Below are 23,482 nucleotides of genomic sequence, written 5' to 3'. Positions count from 1 at the left end.
AGCTTTTTTTCTTCTTTTTAACATAAATTGAACAAATTTAAGACTAAAATGATGAAAAATCTCAGTCCTTAGTTTTTCTTTCATTCATAAATGGTCATGGTGCTCTTTTCATAAAATGCAAGCGCACAGTGACCAAGGTCCTTTTCAGGCCACCATTTTCTAGGACATTTCCAAGACAATTTACAGTATGAACCCATTACAATGCATAGCCTATAATACACTAATATTGTGGTTATTGGATGTTCTGCTGAAATGCTATTATTTTAACATATATGGGATCTAATGCTTTTTGTATACCTTTTTGAAGGTGAGATAAAATATCAATAAGGTGAGATCCATCACAAATAAAATATGTTTTATAATTTTTAATTTGTTCCCCAAGCACTAGGAATCCCATCAGTCCGTGCTGAAAAGCAGTCTGTGCCGCTGTGTCTGGTAGATGTTCATTCGACTAAACACAGCTTTGACTAAACCGTAACATTCAAATCTGCACTATACACTATATATACGCAAAAAAAAATCAGTTTGAGTGAATTATTAAATAGTTGTGTCCGAAATGACTGTACTCAACCGTGTAGTGTGTGAACTTTACAAGGTTTTGTCAGAATGATAAAGTTCATACACTACACGGTTGAGTACAGTCATTTCGGACACAACTATTTAATAATTCACTCAAACTGATTTTTTTTTGCGATCAATTTATAGGACATGAAGTGAGTGAATTTAGCGTCGCTGACGGTCCCTAGTTTTGTGAAGTACAATGTGAAGGAAAACCGAGCACACATGTTTTATGTTTGTTAATTTCACTGAGCAAAAAAGTGCAACAGTTTACAAATGTATGGTTTCTAAAGCAGAAAGTCTGTATTTTCTCAAAATATAATCAACAGAATTGTGCCATGATCTAGTTATGTACAGTATAAATGAATGAGACAAAACTAAAACGAAATAAGAGGTGGTACCTCTGACATTTAGTAGTTAAGAACATATATCCCCCGTCATAAAGAAAAACAAGGCTATTTTTTTTCTAAAACACTACAAAATATTTGCTCCAAATATAACATTATTTTCCAGTTGACAAGCAAAATAATGTACGAGATTCTTTGATCTGTGCAGAAAATGGACAGAAAATGAAAAAAAGGAAATTTACATTTCAAACCAAAACTTCCACACATTAAATAGGTCTACTTTTTTAAAATATCACAGCTCAGAAGCTCTTGATTACAGAAATCCTATAAAGAGTCCAGAAAGAACATGAAGACTTTTCCAGTGTAACACTTGTGGGGCCAAACATCCCTGAAATAAAAATCACAATAAATAACTAAAAACAGCTATTTACAGGAATGACAAATTGTTAAGACAAAGACCCCTCTGTAACGGAGAACTGAACAGGATACTGTGATTGTCAGGAAACAGAAACTGTACAGGAAAAAGGGTTAATGTAAAAGTACTGCCAGGAATGATTCCTCCCAAATATTTGTTTCCCCAATTAAAGATAAAAATAAGAGTAAAAACAGAAATCATGATTAAGACTAAAATCTGCATGGTTTCATTTCAATGCATTTGAGTCAGTGCAGGTCATGTTAGGGAGGAAAGATGTTGTAGTCCCACAGATCACACAGGGACTTTAAAAGAAATAAATGTCTTCTGCAACTGCATTGTCTTTGGGTTTACGTTGTCCTGGCTGGGGACTGTGTGTGTTATGAGTGGTGTGGTGCCTCCTGATGGCATTTCCTGAATGAGAGGGCACAGAGCTAGATAACTTCTCTGCTGGCATAAACATATCTGCAGAAACACCACAGAAATAGATTTACTAATGCAGAAACACAACTACGAATGGTTTAAATGACTAAAACAGGGCTGCATGTAAGCAAGATGAAGATACACATAGTACAAAGAAGTGTTGGAATATGAGGTAAAAACAAGCAAACAGAGGTTTGGAGTAAAATTATCCCATTAAACAAAGCAAATGTCAACATTTTAACCACTGACAAATCCTAAGAAAGAAAGAAGCTGTACGTGAGGTGAGACAGAATAAAGAAGTTTCACCTGGACTGAGTTGACGAGGACTGTTGGATCTCATGGATCTTAAACTGCCTCCTTCCTTTCCTGTAACTTTGATGGGAAGTAACTGAGACACCTCTATGCCAGCTAAAAGTGTGAGAAGATGTTCAAAATCAGCTAAAACATACTGATACCTCTACACCACAGCCCAGAAACGGCATCAGCTCACATGTGATGGAGGTCATAAAGCAGATCTTACCGGCGCTGTTGGTGCGCTGGTGGGAGTTCTTGTGCTTGCTGTGCTTCTCCTTGCCTTTAGGTTTGGCGGCCAGCTTGGTGGGGATCTTCTGTTGGACAGAGCCGGCTTTGTGGGATTGGTTAGTGGTACTAATGAGGTGGATGGGCACTTCTGCTTTAACAGGAGGGGCTGTGATGCTCTCCCTGCGTGGTGGAACCAGGGGAGGCCTCTCTTCAAAGCTGGGAGAAACCACATTCAATATGGGGTAGGCTGGAGGAGGTAACTAGAGAGAGAAAGGAAACTTTATGCATGTACACTTTTTCTGATTTACAAATGGCACATATATTTCAATATACAAACTTCTAAAACAGTATTGGCCAGAAAAACTGCTTAGTCTGAAATTGTTTTATTTTACATGTGCACTCATGCATGTGCACTAATGTGTAGTATGAAATATCAGTGGCATTAGAAGATCAGTACATTTTTCTCAGATATAATATAAAATTGCCCAAACCTGTATCTGTTCATTCTCCAGGGGAAAGATGGCAATTTTGGGTTGTTGTATGTTGTATTGTTGAATGTTTTCATTCTTCTCATACTTCTTAAACTTCTTCTCCAACTGCTCCAGCTTTTCTTTCTCCCTCTCCACATTACGTGTAGAGTCTCGAAGCCGCTCCAGATCCTCCTGGTATTGCGCTCTGGCCCTGGTCAGTTCCTGGTTTTCTTCCGCCAGCTTTTCTTCCTGTTTGCTGCATTCCAGTTCTCTCTCCCTCAGCTCCTTCTCCCTGATCTCCGCCTGCTCCCTCTGCCGGTCTCTTTCCTGCTCCCACTGCAGCTGCTCCTGTCGGTGCTGATTCTGGAGCCGCTGGAAGTTGACCAGCTCCTCGCGCTGCTTTTCCAGGTTCCGATGCTTTTCCTTCTCCAGGAGTGTGTTGCCCCTGGGTCTGGACATCAGCTCCTCAATAGTGGCGCGTTGCACCTCGATGCGGCTCTCTTGCTGCTGGACGATGGCCTGAGGAAGGAAGGGAACGGATAAGGAAATCAAAGATTCATTTGTGCTGATCTGGATCTACACAGACGAATCTTCTATTTGAAAGTATCATAGGCAACAGGTAATGAATCATTGGATAATTACGAGAGAAGCACTACATGAAATGCATATTTAGAGTTTGGATTACCTGAAGGCTGTAAAGTTTCTGAGACAATTTAGTTACAATGTCATAAAGCTGTGGAGATAAAAACAGAAAATGATCAATAAAAGTAACATATGTTTAAAGTAAGTTGACTACACAAAAGAAAAAACAAACATGAAATCTGACCTGGTCAAATTTCATATACAATTTTAACAGTGAGGCAGGTTTGGATAAATAGGATTGGATTTAGGTTTTTAGGGAGTGACAACAACATCATTCAACCTTAAACTGTCTTTTTAACTTTCTCCGACATTCGCATATGATAATTGCTTTGAAAGCACCATCCACTTGTTCACCATACTAAAATGAATGAAGAGACAATAGATGAGCCCACACAGAACAAAATACACAAAAAATAGTTTTTTCTAGAGCTAATCAATGTAAATAATTATTTAAAGCTACACTGTGTCATTTTTTAAGTTGATTCTTAGCAAAAAACACTTTGTTCTTTCAAAATGATATGTGCTCATGTGTAATTACTTCTACCAATTAATCAATTATTCTCGTAAGCGTAGAATCTGCCATTTAGAATACACACGAGCGGGTGACTCTACTGGCGGAAGCCATGTTGCGCATCGATCTTGAAAATACATTAGCCAAAGAGGGACATACCTGGAAATTCAAGCTTCGCCTTTCGCGTTTTTACACTCAATGGCGAATGCGATTGCGACTGCCGGCAGATTTGAAATAATACGGCCACCGTAGGAGTTAAAACGCCCTCCGAATGGGAGGGGCTAGAAAGTAATATTCAGTTGGTAGTCATATATAATTTCACCGCTAGATGGGAGAAAATCCTACACAGTGTAGCTTTAATGTTATAAAATAATGTCAGACAAAGTTATTCATAACGGCCCATTTTACAGAAATACTGTAACAGAATAATGTTTTAGTGGACAAAAAATATTGGTAATTCTCACTTTGGACTCATAGATTTGATTACATCACATCCAGTTGGGTAGTCACATACAATCAAGCCGCAAAAGTTCAAATATTTTAACTTAAAGGGATAGTTCACTTTGAAATAAATTTTTGATATGTTTTAGCTTACCTCAAGGGCATCCAAGATGAAGGTGTCTTTGTTTCCGCAGTAGTTTCAATTTTGATATTTTTAGGTCAAACCGTTCTTGTCTGTCAGTCATATAATGCAGGTCTATGGTCACTGTCTCAAAACACAAGCACAGAGTCCAAATTAAAACAATTCCCCATCGTCCAAATTAAACAATTCCCCATCATAAGTACACATTGATGGCCTAAGACACGAAACGAGCGGTTTGTGTGAGAAAATGAACAGTATTTATATCGTTGTTATCTCTTGAAAACAGCACACGTCCAAATGATCTGACGGCGCGGGCGGGTATAGATATATACATAGATGTCGCCTTGGCTACTGCAGTTCATTGGAACGAAACCGTAGCCAAGCGACATGTAGTGTATATATCTATACCCGCCCGCTGGCGGGTATAGATGTATACACTAGATGTCGCATTCGCTACTGCAGTTCATTGGAACGAAACCATAGCCAAGGCGACATCTATGTATATATCTATACCCGCCCGCGCCGTCAGATCATTTGGACGTGTGCTGTTTTCAAGAGATAACAACGATATAAATACTGTTCGTTTTCTCACACAAACCGCTCGTTTCGTGTCTTAGGCCATCAATGTGTACTTATGATGGGGAATTGTTTAATTTGGACGATGGGGAATTGTTTTAATTTGGACTCTGTGCTTGTGTTTTGAGACAGTGACCATAGACCTGCATTATATGACTGACAGACAAGAACGGTTTGACCTAAAAATATCAAAATTGAAACTACTGCGGAAACAAAGACACCTTCATCTTGGATGCCCTTGAGGTAAGCTAAAACATATCAAAAATTTATTTCAAAGTGAACTATCCCTTTAAACGAAGATAATCAAATCGGATCTGAAAATTCTGCATTCGCATATGTTCCGACCTCCATGCTGCTCCCAGAATTCTCTCTTTGTAAATGAATGACTTTCAGTCTGTGGTTTATCAGAGACAGTATATAGGCCGCTTTACAGTTATCATCACACTGAAAAAGCAGCTTCTTTATTCCAAACACACAAAGAATATTATATCTCACCTCTGCTTTAGGGAAGAAGACTGACAAATATGCACTCCAGCTCTCTAGAGTTATCTCCTCATCTGCCTAATGGATCAAAAGCAAGAACATACATTTTGGTTTATATCAGTACTTCTCCAAAAAAATAACAAGCGTGATACTGTAGTGTCAGCTCACCGACAGCTCCATGTTCTCATTAGAATAAAGCTCTCTGAGCTGAGGGTTGGTCCACTGACTTCTGTCCCTCGAGCTTTCCACTAAACTCGCAATACCATCTACGAACAACCAGTCCATCGGTCAATGGCAATGAATATGTAACCATTACATTAATGTCATGAAACAAAGAAAGTTTCTCTTACTTCCAGGTAGCATGTAGGTATCGCTCTCAAAGCCTCTGAAAGCATCAGGTCTCTTGGGTAGTGGCACCAGATCCATCCCCTCACCAGGAGGAGGAGTTTGGCCCTGCTCACATGTTAGCAGCAAGTTTTGTAAAATCTCCACTGAAGAAAGATTATAAACATAGATTACAATCCACCATGCTTTAGAATTCAACTTAAGCATACATTAACCTAAAAAAAATATGTCTTAAAATGTTGACCATTCAAAAATACAGTACAACAGCACCTAACAGGGCTTATCACTTGAAATGTAAATAAAAAGTAAGCCAAGCTTACACTCTATTCTGCAGAGAAATACCGTAAGATGTCAATCTGAATATAAGCATGAATTCCCCTTTCTGCTGTGTAGTGCAAGCCTCACCATCTTTTAGGGCTCTGGCGAGAAGTTGTTCCCCCTGCAGGGGGTCTGTTGCATTCCAACGCAGCAGATGGCGCTCACTTGGCGAGATGTCAGTAACACCCGTCACATAGGCTGCAATGCCGGTGAATAACCTCAGTTTTTCTGTAAGGTTCTGCTCTATCAATGCATCCCGCATAGAAAGCTTCCCTACTCAGAAAACAGCATTAAAAAAGAAAAGCCAATACGTTAAATGTGACATCAATTCATTTTACAGTAGAGGAAGGAAGACTGATCATAGATTGTGATACAGAAATGTGCATGTTACTTTGAAAGTCCTGGATCCTCACAGGCAGTTCTTCTGGCTCCTCTTCCTCATCTTCTGGACAGCTGAAACATAATCAGAATAATAATGTTAGAAAAAAAAAATAGGAAAAAAACCAGACACAATTTTATATATTACTTAGATTTCATTATTCTGAACTATTTTTTTAGCAAACTTTAGTATATTCATCAAAGAATCCTGAAAAAAAAAAATGTATCGCTGTTTCCCCAAAAATATTCATCATTGATAATAAGACAATTATAGTAACAATGTTACTGTAATTGCACAGTATTACTGTTTTTACTGTATTTTTGATCAAATAAATGCAGCTTTGGTGAGAATAAGAGACTTCTTTAAAAACATTTAAAAAAAATTACCAACAAACTTTTGAATGGTAGTGTATTTAAAAAAAAAAGATTTTTTAAACATCAAAGATGTTTATAAAACACACCATTCCACGGCCTTCCAGAGTTTGTCTCGCCAGGTGTTGCGCTCCTCTCCGGAGGAGGTGTGAAACTCATACATCTCAGGAGTGTCCGAGGATGCGGAGATCAGAAACATGGCCTTCTCGTCATGAGCCACTTCACGCACAATGAGCTTCAGCAGTGAAATCACTGCAGGCTTACCATCCTACAGGGGCAGAGAACATGCTGACATTTAATGATAACGGTAACGGTAACAGTAACGGTATGCACCATCACTTTTCACTTTCGATTTTGAATTCGCGATCACGCGTACTCTGTCTATAGGCCTAAAATTTACGGACATCAGAGAGCCGCTTTCTATATGCGTGGTATTGAAATCCCTTTTGAATTTACGATCACGTGTACTCTGTGTATAGGGAGCAGTGGTACGGACCGCACATTTTACAAAATGGGATATTTGTCAATGACGCTCAGGATCTGTGGCGCACAACATCCTCCTGCATTGTCCTGTCAGTCATCTCAACTCACCTTACTCTAGTCTCAACACGTAATAAGTGAAATCTGACTTCAGCTGCACTGCAGTTTGTGCTGTATGGCGCAGAGAAGACACCTTCAGTTTATAATTGTAGCGTCCGTTGTCTAAATGAACTAAATGGTTTTTATTTCTATAATAACCGGTGCCACGGTGGGCAAGTAATGTGATCGTGTACGGCTGAACACCGTGTAACACAGACTATCGCAGCAAGCCTACTGTACGCTATACATAAACAAAATGCAAATGATTACATTCTGCTCACCAGAGAGGCGAAGGTAAGTCTCTGATCTTTCTCCAGTAACAGCAGCAAAACATCTGACAACAGCAAGACAAGGACATCTAAAGGAATAAGAGAGAAAATACTGAAATGTCTGTCACCTATCAAATGATCAAAGTGAAGCAGAATGACATAAAAAAAATTATTAAATATAATGGCTTATTGCATCAGAACCATACTGTTTTAGTTTAAGTCCAGGCACGATTTAAATAGATATGTAAATTATACAAATGATCACCTTTGCTTTTGTTAGAAGTTACCCTCCAGTTGAGCATGCCCTCGTGAAGCAGCCTCCTATCGCCCTGTACCATGTCCTCTCTGCGGAACACTCGCCCGTGGGTCATCTTAACCTGGGACTTGGGCTCCAGCTTACTGCTCAAGTCCCTCAGCCTTGTCGCTTTCTCAAAGTCGTCCACATGAGTATTCACTTGTGATAGGGTTTCTTTCAGCAAGTCTAGACCTCGTACCAAGTCCTTGTGTTCCTCTGAGCCAACTGTCAAAAGGATGAAAACTCATGCAACCTCAATGAAGGTGACTTATGGACATGCTTGTATATATATATATATATATATATATATATATATATATATATATATATATATATATGTGTCTATTCAGATACAATATCCATTATTAATATGTAAAGTAAACGTACCTTCAGTGTATTTAATGACACGTTCAAACAGAACTGGATATTTTGTGATGCGCTGCGTTATAAGAAGAATAATTTCTGGTATTCCTAATCTTCGCATAATGGACAACTGACATATTTTCTGAGGACAGAAAAGTCAATTATGATCAGAAAGTGAAATTCACTAAATATAACATTTCTTAAAAGAATATTATATAAAACTGTATATATATATATATATATATATATATATATATATATATATATATATATATATTTTTTTTTTTTTTTTTTTTTTTTTTTTTACTTGAGAACAAAAGGTCAGGTCTTACTCTTATTAAAGCCAGGAACTTCTTGTTTTGCATTAAGTCTTTAGAGAAGTTGACTGCATCGGTGTGGTGACTGCAGAACACTCCATAGCTGTATTGCAGTCTGTCTCTTATTTCACCTGAGAACTACACACACAAACAAACATGCAGATCAGAGAGCACCAAAGATAAACGCAAAAGATTTTCATAACAATACCAGAAGTTAATAAAGAAATATTCAGGATATGTACACTCCTAAATGTTTAAGCACTGTTAAGAAGACGAAATATGAACACTGCTTCATTTAATCATACACAGTACCATTCAAAAGTTTGCTGTCTGTAAGATTATTTTAATGTTTTTAAAAGAAGTTTCTTATGCTCACTCTATGTTGCATTTATTTGATTAAAAGTACAATACTAATACTGTGAAATATTATTATAATTTACAATAACCGTTTTCTTTCTTCTAATGTATTAGAATGATATGAAACACTTTCTCAGAACTTAATTTACTTTTCTTGGCCACTTGCTATGAAATGACTTAACTCATGTCAAGATGATTTTAGTGGATGTATGAAGTGTGCTAGCAATGTAGTTCACATTAATTATAGTTTTTTTTCTTCTTTTTTTTTTTAAGTTAAAGCAAAACAATTAATCTTTGGCTTGAGAAATGTGCATGGCCTATATCTAAAAAAAAAGCCACTTTTTGGGGCCACTTTATGGCATCCTAATTTAATGTTAAAACAATAATTCCATTCATTTCAGGAAGCACCTGCTGCTTAGCTCAGCTCTGGGGAATGTGGATTCAAGGATCCTATAAAGGACACTGGATATAACTGACAGTTTGTTGATCCAAAGCATGCAGCTAGAGAAATGGGTCTTTGTCGTATAACTAGCTATTAAGCCTCAAGTATAAACTTGCCTGTTAGGGCATCTAACATATCTATGCACATCCTACAGCAGATATATGATAAAGATACCTGTGCGATGAGGATGTCTCCAATATTGTGGATGCAGTAATTCTGGGTACTGCCTGCCTCCATGGAATCGACTCTTCGCTGTTTAAGGCGGTTGAGGAAAAGCTGGTGCACCAGCAGCAGGTTATCCACCTGTGGAAAGAGCCTTTCCAAACGTGTCTCATCCATTTGCAGGGTCTCACGCAGTTCTCGCACGTACACGCCCAAAACCAGCTTTAGCGTCCGCACATGGTTTATTTCAGTCTGAATCAGCTCTGTCATAAAAACAATAACAGACTTTTTTTGTATAGCTCAAATTAAATTTCTACGAGACAAAAAAAGTAACAAGTTATCACACCCCCTTACCATGTATTACGTCCTGTCTTTTAATGGCATCTTTTGAATAGTTTTTTAAATAATGCTGGTCAACAGCCAAACTCCAGGTGGGAGCTTCAAAATCCCGAGCTTCTGCTTCTAGTTCTTCACGCAGCGCATTATAACGACCATCTGTGTAGAAGAGGAGTAAATATACACTTCCCATTGACATCAACAAACAAGACCTGTGATGACAACAAGTTGAATGGCTACAGTAAACGGGTTAAATAGCCAACCGTCAATATTGATGGAGTCAGCAGAATATGTGGACGGGACATTTGAATCTTCTGGCAAGGACTTGACTCTCACAGAATCGATTTCTTCCATCTTATGTTCTGAAAAACTAAAAGACAGCCAGAAGACAATTAAAACGGTCAAGAAACACTGTTAGAAACTCAAGTTTTGGAGGGTGAAGCATGTCATTTTTGTGCCACTAAATGGAATCATAAAAATAAACAGGTTTCATAAACATGCCACTGACCAGGTTGATCAGCACTATGCTACTGTTCAAAAGTTTAGAGCAGTTCAAGATTTTTTTTTTTCTAAAGAGTCTCTTATTTTCACCATGGCTACATTTATTTGTTCAAAAATACAGTATAAAAACAGTAATATTAGGGCTAAATGACAATATCAGCCAATAATCTGTATGGTTTCAAAACAGCCGATGATCAAGGCCAATTATACAGTCCATCAAAAGGGAGCTGAAAAACGTGTCAGACAGCAACTCATACTGTGTGTGTGAAGAAAGTGTCTTGTATTGAATTTAAGGCTGTCTAAGTTAACGCAACAATAAAAAAATAGCAACGTTAAAGCAGGCTCTATTTGACTCGTAGTTTCAGGGTTGCCAGGTCCGCAGTTTTTCTTTACACCAAACTTTATTTGTAGCGCTCATAGACATCCAATAATTGTAAAAGAGCGTTGCGCTGTCTCAGCTTTCAAATTCGGTACATTTTATCATAAAATTCAAACAATAAATGGGGTTTTGACTCTTTTAAATGAGACGTGACCGATCACTGCAGCCAGCGAGTCTTTTCTTCCACTTTAGGTTATAGCATGAAACATGATATAGATGCATGAACAGTTATATTGAAAGATACAGTACAACTTACCGAAATGTATCATGTCTAAATGTAAATGTTTCAATGACGGAAAGATGTTAATAAAACAGCTTGTGAACAATATGTCACTTAATGTTGCATTTACCTGAGGAAAGTTATCCAATGTTCAGTTTGTTAGTTAGCTATAAATAAAAAAACACTAGAGAGGAGTTTACTATTAATTACATATGTGTGCTTGAAGAAATTTGTCATGAAAAACAAGCGTTTATGAAAGCAACTTCATGTGCTTTTGAGTTGTATACAAACATTTTAATTTTTATTTGAGTGTAATTATTATATCTGAAAATAAATAGCAGTTGAATATAATAGTTTGGGCTCTGTTGTTAATTTTAACCTCTAATATTATAACAATGTAGCAAATGAGAGGGTTCCCTATATAGTTTACAGCATTATTTGGCTGAGATTTCTTTTCCTTAAAATCAAGCTATCGTTATCGGCAGATATCACTCTCAATAATCCGCTACTGGTATCAACAGTGACAATTTTGTAGCAACTTTGATGGCAAAGCTGAATTTTCAGCAGCCATTACTCCAGTCTTCAGTGTCACAAGATCCTTCAGAAATCATTCTAATATGATGATTTGGTGCTCAAAAACATTTATTATTATGCTGCGGGAAACTGTGATACTTTTTTTGGATTCTTTAATGTCTTATCAGTCACTTTTGATCAATTTAATGTGTCCTTGCTGAATAAAAGCTGCTGCTGTACTGATACTACAGTTCCTGTCCAGGATGCCAGAGCACTGACCTGTGGCCGTAGTGATAGCCAGAAGAGGTTAAAGGCTGGAGGATGAAGGTTTATCTTTGCTGTGAGAGGGTCATGCCTGCCAGGTAAGTCATGGAGCAGATACAGCCAAATGCAGGATGAATAGTCTCTGTCAGACCTGAGCACAGAAGTAGAAAGTTTGCTTGGGGTCTGTAATTTAAAGGAACATTCTGGATAAAATACAAATTTAGATGCATCAACAACATAGTTTCTTCCTGGTATCCTTACACAGACACAATGTAGAAGTTACTGGGTTTCCAGGATTTACATGTGTACATTTAGCTGAAAAGATGTAAATCAATGCATTGCCATTTTTTCCCAAACTAAGGGACAAGTGGAAACTATTTTCTGTGGTAATTGGCAGCATTGTCAGTTTTTATAAACTGCAATTAACCTTAAATGTGGCATCGAGTAGGGCACTAATTTGTCATGTCATTAAAACTGATAAAAATAATTTGAGACCATTATTCATTATACAAGACATTTGTGCAAACAATCATTTAAATGGATCCATATAGGCTACACAACATAAGAACTGAATGAATATCCCTGTTCCACACATTTTGCTCTTAAATCTATCTATGGTAAAAAAAAATTATAAAAATAACCCCTTAATGGTCTTTGCGTGACTATAAATGTGCAGGTAAATGTTACAGAGGTGTATCTGACATGATTCACTCTGGTTACACTTCTGGTGAACATACAGGTATGATCTGTTTTGGTTTGACTCCTGCACACGTACATGCTGAAGTGGAGGACTGATCAAGGGAATGCATAAACTTATAAGATGATAAATGATAAACTGATATAATGTAATAAAATCTATATATTGAATCCAATGCAAGTCGCTTTGGATATAAAAGTGTCTTGCTAAATGAAAAGCATCAACTCAGAGGCTATACTAGACACAGGCAAGAGAAAGGGACGTGCTAATGTAAGGCTCCAGTTCACTCCTGGGAAAAGAGGATAATGAAACAAATCTGTTTCTTCTCTGAAACAGCAAACTGGTTTTAGTTTGTCACATACCTAAGCTCTTGTCAGACAAGGTTAAAGAGCAGAAGACATGACTACAGAAAACAGGCTTGCTTTTTTTTTTTAAATGGATCTTTATTTTTGGACTGTAGTTTTTTACTACACTGAAAAAAATGATTCTGACCCCTTGTAAATGTTACATGTTTTTATCTGGTTAATTTTACTGATTATAATGTGTTATTTAATCCTACTTATTTTTTATTATTAATTTTCAAATTCACTGCTCTTGTTTAAAACAAGTTAATTTCATTCAATTAAAAGTAATTAGAAAAAAATAAGTTTAATTTAATTTCCATATACACTGTAAAATGAATACGCTATATCTACTCAATAAAATTGTGCAGATTACAAGCAATGTTATTAATTAAATTTAACACATTAGAATTGAGTAATAATTAATAAAATTAATTCCTTAAAAGTTAACCATTTAACAATTTTTAAACAAAAATATCTGAATAACAGACAGACGTCAAAGATGAATTAAGAACTCTTTATTTTGTATTGCCAACATTGAAGACACCTGATGTTAACAAGCAGAATCACTGAAGGAGAAAACTGTAATGTTACAACCGTAATTTTAAGTTACCATCATGGGGATCAGTGTGTGTTTTAGTTGGGCTCTTTACCCTGCAACCGTTACCGTTAGATTTTGTTTGGCTGCTGTACCTGAGTTATAACAGCCAGCTGAACAAATAGAAAACGTGATCTGATGGTGTTGGTTGTGTTTTAACATAATCATTATTTCACAATCATTTGACCTGAAACCGATCACCTCTGAACATAAGCTCATTATTTATTCATGCAGCAATGCATGATGGGAGCCATGAATGAGTTTTGATTGGTGGCACCCAGAATGCACTGCAACATGCTTTATAATTGTCACCATTGTTGAGATTCACAGGCTGATTCTTGAAAAAATTTAGTAAATTCAACTTAAAATAGTTTAGCTAAAATTATGAATATTATTAATCTGAAATTACTTATAAAATATAAGTACAACCAATTTACAAAATATAAGTACACTCAACTTAAAAAATATATCTGGATTTAGATAAATTTATTTCGTGCAACCCCTTGACGAAATAAAATTAAGTAAATTCAACATAACATTTTTTTCAGTGTAGAGCAAAACAAGTATTGACAAATTCAGAGGAAAGTAAAATTTGAATAAAAATGTAGATTTTAATTTGCCTTAACCAAAAGAGATGAAATGTTTCTTCCAGTTTCCAGTATGTAAGGCTTTGAAGCACAAAAAAAAAAAAAACTTTTTTTTCAAAAGTTTGGGGTCAGTAAGTTTTATTTTGTGTTTTGAAAGAAATTAACACTTTTAATAAAGTATTATTAAATGAATACTTTTATTATGCAAGGACACACTAAAAATTGGTCAAAAGTGACAGTGAAGATATTTATCATGTAACAAAAGAATTCTATTTCAAATAAATTGTTATTTTGAACTTTCTATTCATCATAGAATCCTAAAAAAAAAATATCAGTTTCCTAGGGCCTCTTTTTCCCTGTGTTTACCATTTTAATGGTTTAATTAAATATGAATAAAATAGGATGTCTAATCATTTGAATTCACACAAATGTAACAACTTAATTTAACATTTGAATAATAACAATAAATTATGTGAAATGTTTAATTTTTTCATAAATTCTGTGTAGTCTGTTTTAATTTGGATTCTGTTTTTTTTATTATTTAACTACATTAGTTAACATTAGAGAAATACTTCTGAAGTATTTATCAGTCTTAGTAAATGTTAATTTTAACATTTATTGCTACATTATTGAAATCAAATGTTCTATCTATTTTTATTTATTTATATTATTTATGATGGTAATGATCAAATTTTATTTGGTTACATTTTAAAGTTTTAATTTGCTAACACTTTACAATAAGTTAACATTAGCAACGAATGAACAGTATCATTATTATTTGTAATATTGTTATTTTTAGAAGTATGGTGCAATGGTGAAATGTTTGTGAGGTGAACTCTGCAAGCAGCTCTGGAGATTAAGTTTATGTGGAGTGTCCTCATGTGAGATGGCAGATGCTGAAAACACCACGAGCAGAATACACTCCTTTCAAAAACATTAAAAAAATGTTACGTTCACACTGCGAGCCTTAGCGATCAATTCCGATTTGTTGCTCAGACCTGATTTTTCTGTACAGCTGTTCACATTGTTGTTTTAAATGTGGCCAATATCAGTGTGAACAGATTATGGTCCTGAACTGACCCGCATACGGAAAAAAGAATGATAAAAAGACGTCACGCTGCACACTGTCATACGGAAGTAATCACAGAGAACATTAAAGTAAGTGATTACGCAGTTATTCATTAGTGTAATCTCCTTGGGAAGACTGTGAATTTATGCACAGGCAATATAAAGAAAACAAAGATGAGAAAAGAGTTTTTAAACATTTATGATACAAGATCTCATGTTTTGCTTGTATAGAGCTGTCACTGATAAGTTCTGACACATCACTGTCCTTCCACTGCCTACCTTTCGCAACGGTCTTGATAACTTCAGGTATGCATTATCTTTGAAGTGACTCCCATGAGTGCAGAATTGAGATGAATGTTGCTCTAGACTAGAGTGACGTGAAAGTCACATGAATTATGTAATGACTGTTCAGACTGAGGTCACATTGCAAAACATCTGACCTGTGTCGGATTAAGGACCACATATGGAAGTGGCCCAAATCTGAACTGAAAAGATCAGATTCCATGTGGTTTGTGTCGTTCACACCACATTTATACCTGCAGTCTGAACTGAAGCCTTACTGACCCCAAACTTTCGGACGGCAATTGGCTTTTGTTGTACAACATCTAGTTTTAGGTTAAGATTTACAGATCTAGGCTATATAAAAAGGCAAACACTGCCTATTAAAGATGCTTTGTAGGGTCACTAGGTTTTCACCATTGAAAGTCCACCTCAGAATTAGTCCTAAAGTGAGGTATGTGACTTTTCAAATGTACAAAGATTCCATGTAGTTTGTTAATTATTATAAAAGGTCATAAAAATGGCAAGTTAATTAATAATAATTAGAAAAATGCTGCTTCAAATAGTTTTAGATGAAGTATTGGATGACAGTGCAGGACACCATGTGATGGCATGTCACCTGCTCAAAGGCTTAATTCTGAAAATAGCCAAGCAAAAACATAGAAAAAACACAAGACTAATATATATATATATATATATATATATATATATATATATATATATATATATATATATATATATATATATATATATATATATATATATATATATATATATGATTTCCTTATGTAGAACAGGCAGATCAAGATCTAAAACTACACTGGCCTCCACTGAATCTCACTGTATGAAGAACAAAAATACATTCTTCAATATCTTCTTTTGTGTTGCAATTTTATGTGAACTACCTTATCATTTTATTGTTGTCATTAAGTTGTCTTAATATAAAAAATAATCACCTTGTTCAACTTATGAATTTGATATGGCTACAGTTGTACAGCACTCAGCTGTTACAATGGCAAACAGCTTCACCCCCAAGGCATGATACACCTTGTTAGCACACTAACAATGCTTAATAGCACTCGAACAATGTGTGTGCTGCTATTCAAACAGTGCATTCATTCATAAAGACTAGCATGTGTAAAGTGCATGAAGGCTAAATAAAAGACAGGCAAACGAGAAGAGCAAACCTGCTCATAAACACATGACTAGTGCTTCATTATGAGGAGAAGGATACTGACTAGGATGCACATTTCACACTCAAACTCAGCTGCACCTTGATGAATGGCGGTTAAAGGCACTGACTTTGCACGTCAAATTGCTGGGGGACCAAGAAGGATCATTGCATGAGCCGAGTCGCACTAAAATAATGCAGTTATGTAACGCAGGTGGTTTCATTACTGTACTATTCTAGCTGAATGATAACTTCTGCTGCAGGCTGCCGCTGGATGGAGATGATTCATGAATATAGCCAAGTGAAATGAGGCTAAGGTTTATGCTTATCGGTCAAACAAGAAAAGCAGGCTGCTCCACTCTGCAGCAGAGAGTAGAAACAACAAACGCCCTCCTTCCTTTAGATTTAGTATAAGACACACGAAATTTGACACCTCCACCATAGCCATCTTATAAACTAAAAACCGCCGTTTTGAACTAAAACAGCGGGAGGGCATTGGTTACACTAATATTAACTGGTTCGCTCTAGTTTTCGTGGTGTGATAATGGATTCAGCAGCTGCAAAATGCGAGAATTTCTTGTTTGCACATGCTGTAACTGATTTACTAGTTCTCTGTTACTGTGTGAAAAATGCCTGGCTTGCAAACTGCTTATGACCATGAAGCCAACCTCCCCCTCTAACACATCAACAGGCCAGATAAAATACAGAAAGTCTCTCTGTTTCACACACACAAAAACAGATAAGCTACAGAGTACACATAACCTTAAAAGATGCTGACCTTTACTGCTAGTCCAAGACAAGCTTTTTTGAGATTCTAGTTTGTCTCAGTTGAATTTGTTGGGCTCTTGATCAGAGTAAAGGGACAGACTGACCGAGTAGCAGTTTCATGTTAACATGTTATATTGAAAGCTATAGTTTTATTAAGCTGTAACATACTAAGTTGTAAATAGTATCTATTTATATGTTACTAGTACTAATGATCAGTTAGATACCAGTACGAGTTACGGGTCGTATTAATTCAGACACAAGCTCTTGTTCAACACTAGTACTTCTTTCTTCTACAATCATAATAGTAGTTAGTATCTATTCCTGATTTTCTGGTGATTTATTAGATATTATTTCTTTTTTTTTTTTTTACTTTGTCATTTTAATGACTAGTCAGGGTTATTATAGTTAACTAAAACCATTTAAAAAAAACATTTTTGTTACTTAAAATATATAAAAAAACTAGTTGCAAAGGCAATATTTCTCCTTTAGTTCATCTTTTCATTTAGATTAACTTAATGCACTAAAATAACAAACAAAATTTTATAAAAACTATATTAGTATATCAACGGTATATCAATGCTGACTTTATAGTTAAATTAAAATGTCCCTATAAGAAAAAAGTTTAAACATTACTACAATCAACTGGAACACACACGTGTTTATAAAGAGATACCAGTGTCTAAATGTTTACTACCAGGAAAACCAAAATATATAGCCTACTAGTAACTAGTTGAATAGTTACAAGTTGCTAAAGTACTTAACAGAGTTATTCAAATTGGTACCATGAACAAATGGAAAACATATTAGTCGGAAACGAATAGTTGACATCTGAACCACAAATTCCCATAGAAAAAAATAGCATAAATTTGCTATTTGTTGAAGTTGCAATAATAGTTAAGCGTATTACAAAAGAATAAGGACTAGTGACTGACTGAACAGATACCAGTATGAGGTTTGAAACGTTAATAGTGAAACTGAAAAATATTCTAGTCACTGCTGGATTAAGTAAAAGTATCTAGAACACAGGGGAGGAAAAGTCTGATTATCCTACAAACACAAATTCCCAGGACCACAAACCAACCTCACTCAGCTTTTCTACAGATCTGCCACTGGTGAAACTAGTATCATGAGCGAATGAGGCATTAATCAAGAAACCGATTTCGAGGAATGCAATGATCGAACAGATAACCCATCCTTCACGACTCATCATCAGACCAGAGGACAAGTGTAAACAAAGCAATCAACAGATCAGAAAACATGACAAGGTTTCATTGACCACATCTAGTCGCAACAATAAACATGCCATGCTCTGCTAAAAAAACATGGTGGTTATTTCAGAAGAGACACCATTATTAATCCTATAGTGAAATCACGGCGAAACTTCTGGTATAAGTTACGCCACACTCCTCTCAAGAACAGCCGCAAAGATAAATTAATGATAGGCCACGAAAAACTCTAAAAGTAGCCTTTAAAAGACGTCGAATATCTCTAAACAAAGACAAAAAGATGATTTAGAAATTAGAAAACATGTTCTGTAATCTATAAACCACAACGCCAATTAAATAACACGAGGCCTTGATGACAAACTTTAAACACAAAGAGGCTCGCGCAAACTTTAGCTACAAAAGTTTCTACTTACCATTTTTAAAGAAACATCACATAATATCCTATCCACCTTTTTCGGGACAGTTTCTTTTCTTTCCTATCTTATCTTCTTTTTTCGACACAGTTTCTTTTCTTAGGCATCCACCACACCGGTAACAACAAGTGCAGTGCACATATACAGGAACGATGGTTGTGTCCCCAATACACACACTCGCGCACGCGCGCGCACACACACTTCAGCGTTGCTTCACTCGAGGCATGACGGGAACAAGGCGGCGGGGTTTGTGTTCACACATCCAGCAGCACTCCTCCTTTTCTTCACAGTTCACACCAATGTTATTTTAGTACAACTGTAATTCTATTATAATTTTTATTAATATTTTGAATTAGTTTTTATTTGATTAAATTTGTTTTAAGATTTAGTAATTTTGTTGTGTTTTTAATTCATTTTTTTATTCGTTTTTTAATGTCTAGTATATAGTGTTTATTTATTTCAGTTTAGTGTAAGTTATTTTAGTACATCAGGTGAAACTGAATGAAATAAGTTTAGTTTTTTATATTTTAGCTAACGTTTAGGCTATATTTTATTTAAAGTAATGATTTTTTTTTTTTTTGATTTGAGTTTTAATTAACGATAATAACCCTGCCTCACCTGTGTGTTAAATATTTCAGCAACAATACAACTAGATTTAGATTTCCTGAAGTAAACAAGACAGTAAAATAAGTGGACTGGGATAAAGGGGGAGAAAATAGAAATAAATCAAAATAAATGAAATTGAACATGTGTGAGGTTGGGCCAAGTAGCCTATAAGAGAAAATAACTCCCAATTAATTCCGCTTGAATGACTTTGCATTCCACTTTTTAATGAAAATGGAATTTTTGCTGTCCATATTATGGCACAGTTGCATTCCACAGAACCTGCTCTGGTCACTGGTCAGACCGCTCACATCTCGCAGTTGTCAAGCAGTAAAGCTAGTAATTGATAGCGTAGCAACAAAAAGCGCCTCAGTTCCGAGTCGTCCTGTGAAGATGTCAACCCTCTATCCGAAATCTGCCGTCTCTTGGCATTATCTTGGCGCCTGGGACAGGCAGGATAGTGGGGAAGAGGAGATTGAAGCACGCCAGACAGACCTGAGGGGCGGCTGGTGAAATGTCCCTCCACCACGGCGAAAACTTCTCCGTCTCCTTCTCATGGACCTACGACGACGACCCAGTAATAGACTGGGGTGAAGAGGAGAGGCCAGCCCCAAGAATTCGGGACCTGTGGACTGGAGCCAGATCCGCTATCCTGACAGGTGCAGGAGTGTAAGGAGGAGACACAATAATGTGGAGAACAGGAGAAATGAATCCCCTATAAAAATCTGAGGAGCCTTAAAAGTTGAAGGAGACATTATACTGGGTAGAACAGGAAAGAAGTCATTTTAATACTGGATGGTTTACTTAAAAAGTAAAAAAGAAAAAATATATATTTTAAAAAATTGTGAAGTTTGAAAATGAATGCGTTTCCACCGAGGTGACATTCAGAAAAAAAAAACCTTTAAAACTTGGTCCAATTAGAATACCTAGTGGTGAAGTCGAACCTCAATTAAGTTGAAGGTGGATCTTTGTGAAATAGGGTGGACCTCTATTCTGCGCCTCTATCCAATGATTTTATTTGTATATTTATATATGATTTATTATTTATCAGTGACTAAAGAATCCCAATTAGGCTGACATTGTTAAACTTGAAAAGATAGATTTATATTAAATATAAATAAAAGACAACTTCCTGTTTGTGGGATGAATTTTATCATGATCTTGCATTTTTGTCACATATGTCTCTTCACAGTTTATTTATCGCACAAATTGTGCGAATTTGATGTAAAACACTTCCTTTGATAAAACGATCCTCTTTCTATGCCCCGTGCTTTGAAAGACTTTCCCACAACCACTCACAAGTTCACACAATTACTCGCAAGAAAAACACGACAGAAACACACCTATTCGCTCTTCTCGAATGCACCTCACTGCTTTATTTACAGCAGTTATTTCCATTGATATCAAGCTTTGACATCTGAAGACAAAGGCGTCTAGTAGATACTCCTGTGCATCTTGGGAGCTGCTGGCTGATCAGGGGTCCAGGATGATTAGTATAATTTTCGGATTAGAAAAAATAAAGATTCGAGACAAACATGTAAAAACATTTCTACAACCGGCAATAACTCGAATGACGACATCAACTGTACAAAAACATCAATAATATTTTTATATATACTTTTATCATCATCTATACCCACTAAAATATATCAAAGCAGCAACTATTGGTCAATCTGAGGAACTCTTTTAGTCAAAAGTCCTGAAAACAGTTTAAATATCCTTCAGCTGTAAATGTGTGAACACCAGGGGGGAAAAAAGAAGAAAAAGAGCACAGGCAAGCTAAATAAATAAAAAAATAGAGTCCAAAAATCTGTTCGTTCTCTCTGTGTAGTCTGGAATACTGAGTAGCAGGTAGAAAAGCAGTGTCTTGTACCTGTAGACAGTTAGTTCTTGGAAGGACGCTAAATGTCATCCTACAGTTCCCAAGTTCAACAGGTTTGCCACCAAAGCCCAAAGTGTACAGATTCAGACACAACTCCATGTTGTCATGACATAGGCCACAAACAGAGTAAGGTCACTTTTTTTTTGTATATTATATATTTTGTCTTTTTCTGGAGAGAGTTGGTGGATGAAGAGAGAGTCTGAGGAGATGTATGGTTTAAAGCAGCCTTCTGGTTGTCTGAGGTTAAATTCACAGTTTGTTCCATTTGACCAGTTCTTGAAACTTGGCAATATATATATATATATAAAAAAGAAAAAAGAAAAAAAGAAAAAAGAAAAGAAGCAGTTAAAGTGTATTTTCTTCTTTAAATACAAAAAAAAAAAGCCTGCACCCTGTATCATCATCATCATCATATACTGAGGCAGTAAAGAAGAAAACGAATGTCCTGAGATTCCTTTCTGAAGGGCTTCTGATATAGAGCTCAATAAAAGTGAATCTATAAAATGATGACAAAAAAAAAATCTAATATAGCTTGATGGGGTTATTAATATTAGGACGGGTTAGATCGGGGTAGGGATAAGATGCGTCCGTTTTTCTTGCTGCCATTCATATGCGTATACGGCACATGCTCCTCATAACTCCCTCGAAGGCCCACGGATGAGCCCTCGTCCCCATCTAGACAGCACTCCCTCTGAGAGTACGAGGAAGGGTCCAGCGGGATGCTCTCCATGTTCTCCAGGTCCATATCAAACTCTTCCGTCTCAGGCGGCTTGTTCTCCTCACTGTAGAAGAAGGAGACCTCCTGAAACGAGGGATGCAGATCCTCCCGGAGCATCTCGATGATCTCCTGGAAGCTGGGCCTCATTTTGGGATTGTAATGCCAGCTCATCTGCATCAGGTTATGCCTGGAAGATCAGGAAACAGGAGACATGTCAGTTAAAGACTGAATTCCTTAAAATTCCACTACATTTATTTATGTTAAATGTAAAGCCATATCAGCAGCAAAGGCTTTCTTCATGGTGAGATCAAAGTGAATAAAAAGTCATACAATTAACACAAAACTATATAAGACATTTAAGATTAATATAAGAGAATATGTCTAAAATACATTCAGGTGACGCATATCAGCTACACACATCTATGAATTAAAACATTGTCTATTGACATTAACAGTGCAGTCCAGTAAAGTATGATTAACAGTCATTGGCGTTTGACAAGCAAAGCATGATGGTGGTTATTCACCTTTCAATAAATAACCACGTGTTAATCTTAAATGACCTAAAAGGGACTAAAATAACTTGATAAAATATAGTAGGATTAATTTTCTATAACTTAAAAATTCCAGTAACAGTTTCTAAGTCAATTTATGGAGATACATTATAGCTATAATTTCTAGCTTGTTACTAATTGTCTTCTTGTAAGAAAAAAAAAAAAAAGATTATAAAACAGAATTATAAACAAATTGTTGAAAAAGAAAACTTGAAGTTTATAGAAAAATCCAAATATTTCTAGCAAATACAGAAAAAATGCACATCTTAAAATAATAAATATAAAAAGATCATTCTTTCGTGATATGCAGGTGAAAATGTTGGCAGGGCAAGTAGACTACTATAACTACTGGTCCGACTGACCAGCAGAAAAAGAAAAAAAAATCCATTATGAGCCCAGATACAGTAGGCTAAAGCTAGTATTGCAATAAACACCAACTTTAAGATGTTAACACGGCCAATATTTCAGTAATACACTCACAATCTGTCTGCGCAGTTGTCAGGTCTGTCCAGGTATCCTCCCTCCATCACAAACTTAAGGACTTGTTCATTGGACAGCCCCTGGTAGGGCTGCTCAGCCAGAGTACTGATCTCCCATAACACCACACCGAACGACCTTGACAAGCACAACATGGGTCATTAGT

At 36.2% G+C, this 23,482-nt stretch overlaps 2 protein-coding genes across 3 annotated transcripts in view; both read right to left on the bottom strand.

Moving 5' to 3' along the window:
• Positions 1 to 591: 591 nt before the first annotated feature.
• Positions 592 to 19,341, bottom strand: arhgef18a (rho/rac guanine nucleotide exchange factor (GEF) 18a). Of its 2 annotated transcripts, none has more exons than XM_084412328.1 (20): positions 19,086 to 19,341; positions 11,953 to 12,088; positions 10,324 to 10,430; positions 10,079 to 10,219; positions 9,737 to 9,987; positions 8,779 to 8,901; positions 8,471 to 8,588; positions 8,054 to 8,308; positions 7,801 to 7,877; positions 7,030 to 7,208; positions 6,582 to 6,643; positions 6,278 to 6,463; positions 5,878 to 6,018; positions 5,696 to 5,793; positions 5,540 to 5,605; positions 3,418 to 3,465; positions 2,754 to 3,251; positions 2,261 to 2,522; positions 2,047 to 2,148; positions 592 to 1,731 (listed from the first exon to the last, which is right to left on the bottom strand). In XM_084412328.1, the coding sequence occupies exons 3-20, from the start codon at positions 10,412 to 10,414 to the stop codon at positions 1,625 to 1,627; spliced, it is 2,805 nt and encodes a 934-aa protein (XP_084268454.1). In that variant the 5' UTR covers positions 10,415 to 10,430; positions 11,953 to 12,088; positions 19,086 to 19,341; the 3' UTR covers positions 592 to 1,624. The 2 variants fall into 2 exon arrangements, with proteins under 2 accessions (XP_084268454.1, XP_084268453.1); XM_084412327.1 differs by having other exon boundaries at positions 718 to 1,782; positions 19,086 to 19,311.
• Positions 19,342 to 21,031: 1,690 nt separating this feature from the next.
• The window catches only part of insra (insulin receptor a), a 58,619-nt gene continuing 56,168 nt past the window's right edge, over positions 21,032 to 23,482 (bottom strand). Inside the window, exons 20-21 of the mRNA XM_084412326.1 lie at positions 23,320 to 23,454; positions 21,032 to 22,475 (exon numbers count right to left, since the gene is read on the bottom strand). Of these exons, the coding sequence (XP_084268452.1) occupies positions 22,121 to 22,475; positions 23,320 to 23,454 (490 nt within the window). The 3' untranslated portion in view covers positions 21,032 to 22,120. The remainder of the gene's footprint in view (positions 22,476 to 23,319; positions 23,455 to 23,482) is intronic.

The sequence above is a fragment of the Rutilus rutilus genome, assembly GCF_951802725.1.
Source record: "Rutilus rutilus genome assembly, chromosome: 6".
NCBI classification, from domain to species: Eukaryota; Metazoa; Chordata; class Actinopteri; order Cypriniformes; family Leuciscidae; genus Rutilus; species Rutilus rutilus.
Note: the sequence above shows the minus strand (reverse complement) of the source record. Positions and strands in the feature narration are given on the sequence as shown.

Coding starts and splice junctions, on each gene's coding strand:
- arhgef18a (XM_084412327.1), bottom strand. CDS start 10,414: ATGGAAGAAATCGATTCTGTGAGAGTCAAGTCCTTGCCAGAAGATTCA. Junction 10,220..10,323: donor TGACTCCATCAATATTGACG/GTTGGCTATTTA, acceptor TCTTCTACACAG/ATGGTCGTTATAATGCGCTG. Junction 2,523..2,753: donor TGGAGAATGAACAGATACAG/GTTTGGGCAATT, acceptor TTCTCTCTCTAG/TTACCTCCTCCAGCCTACCC.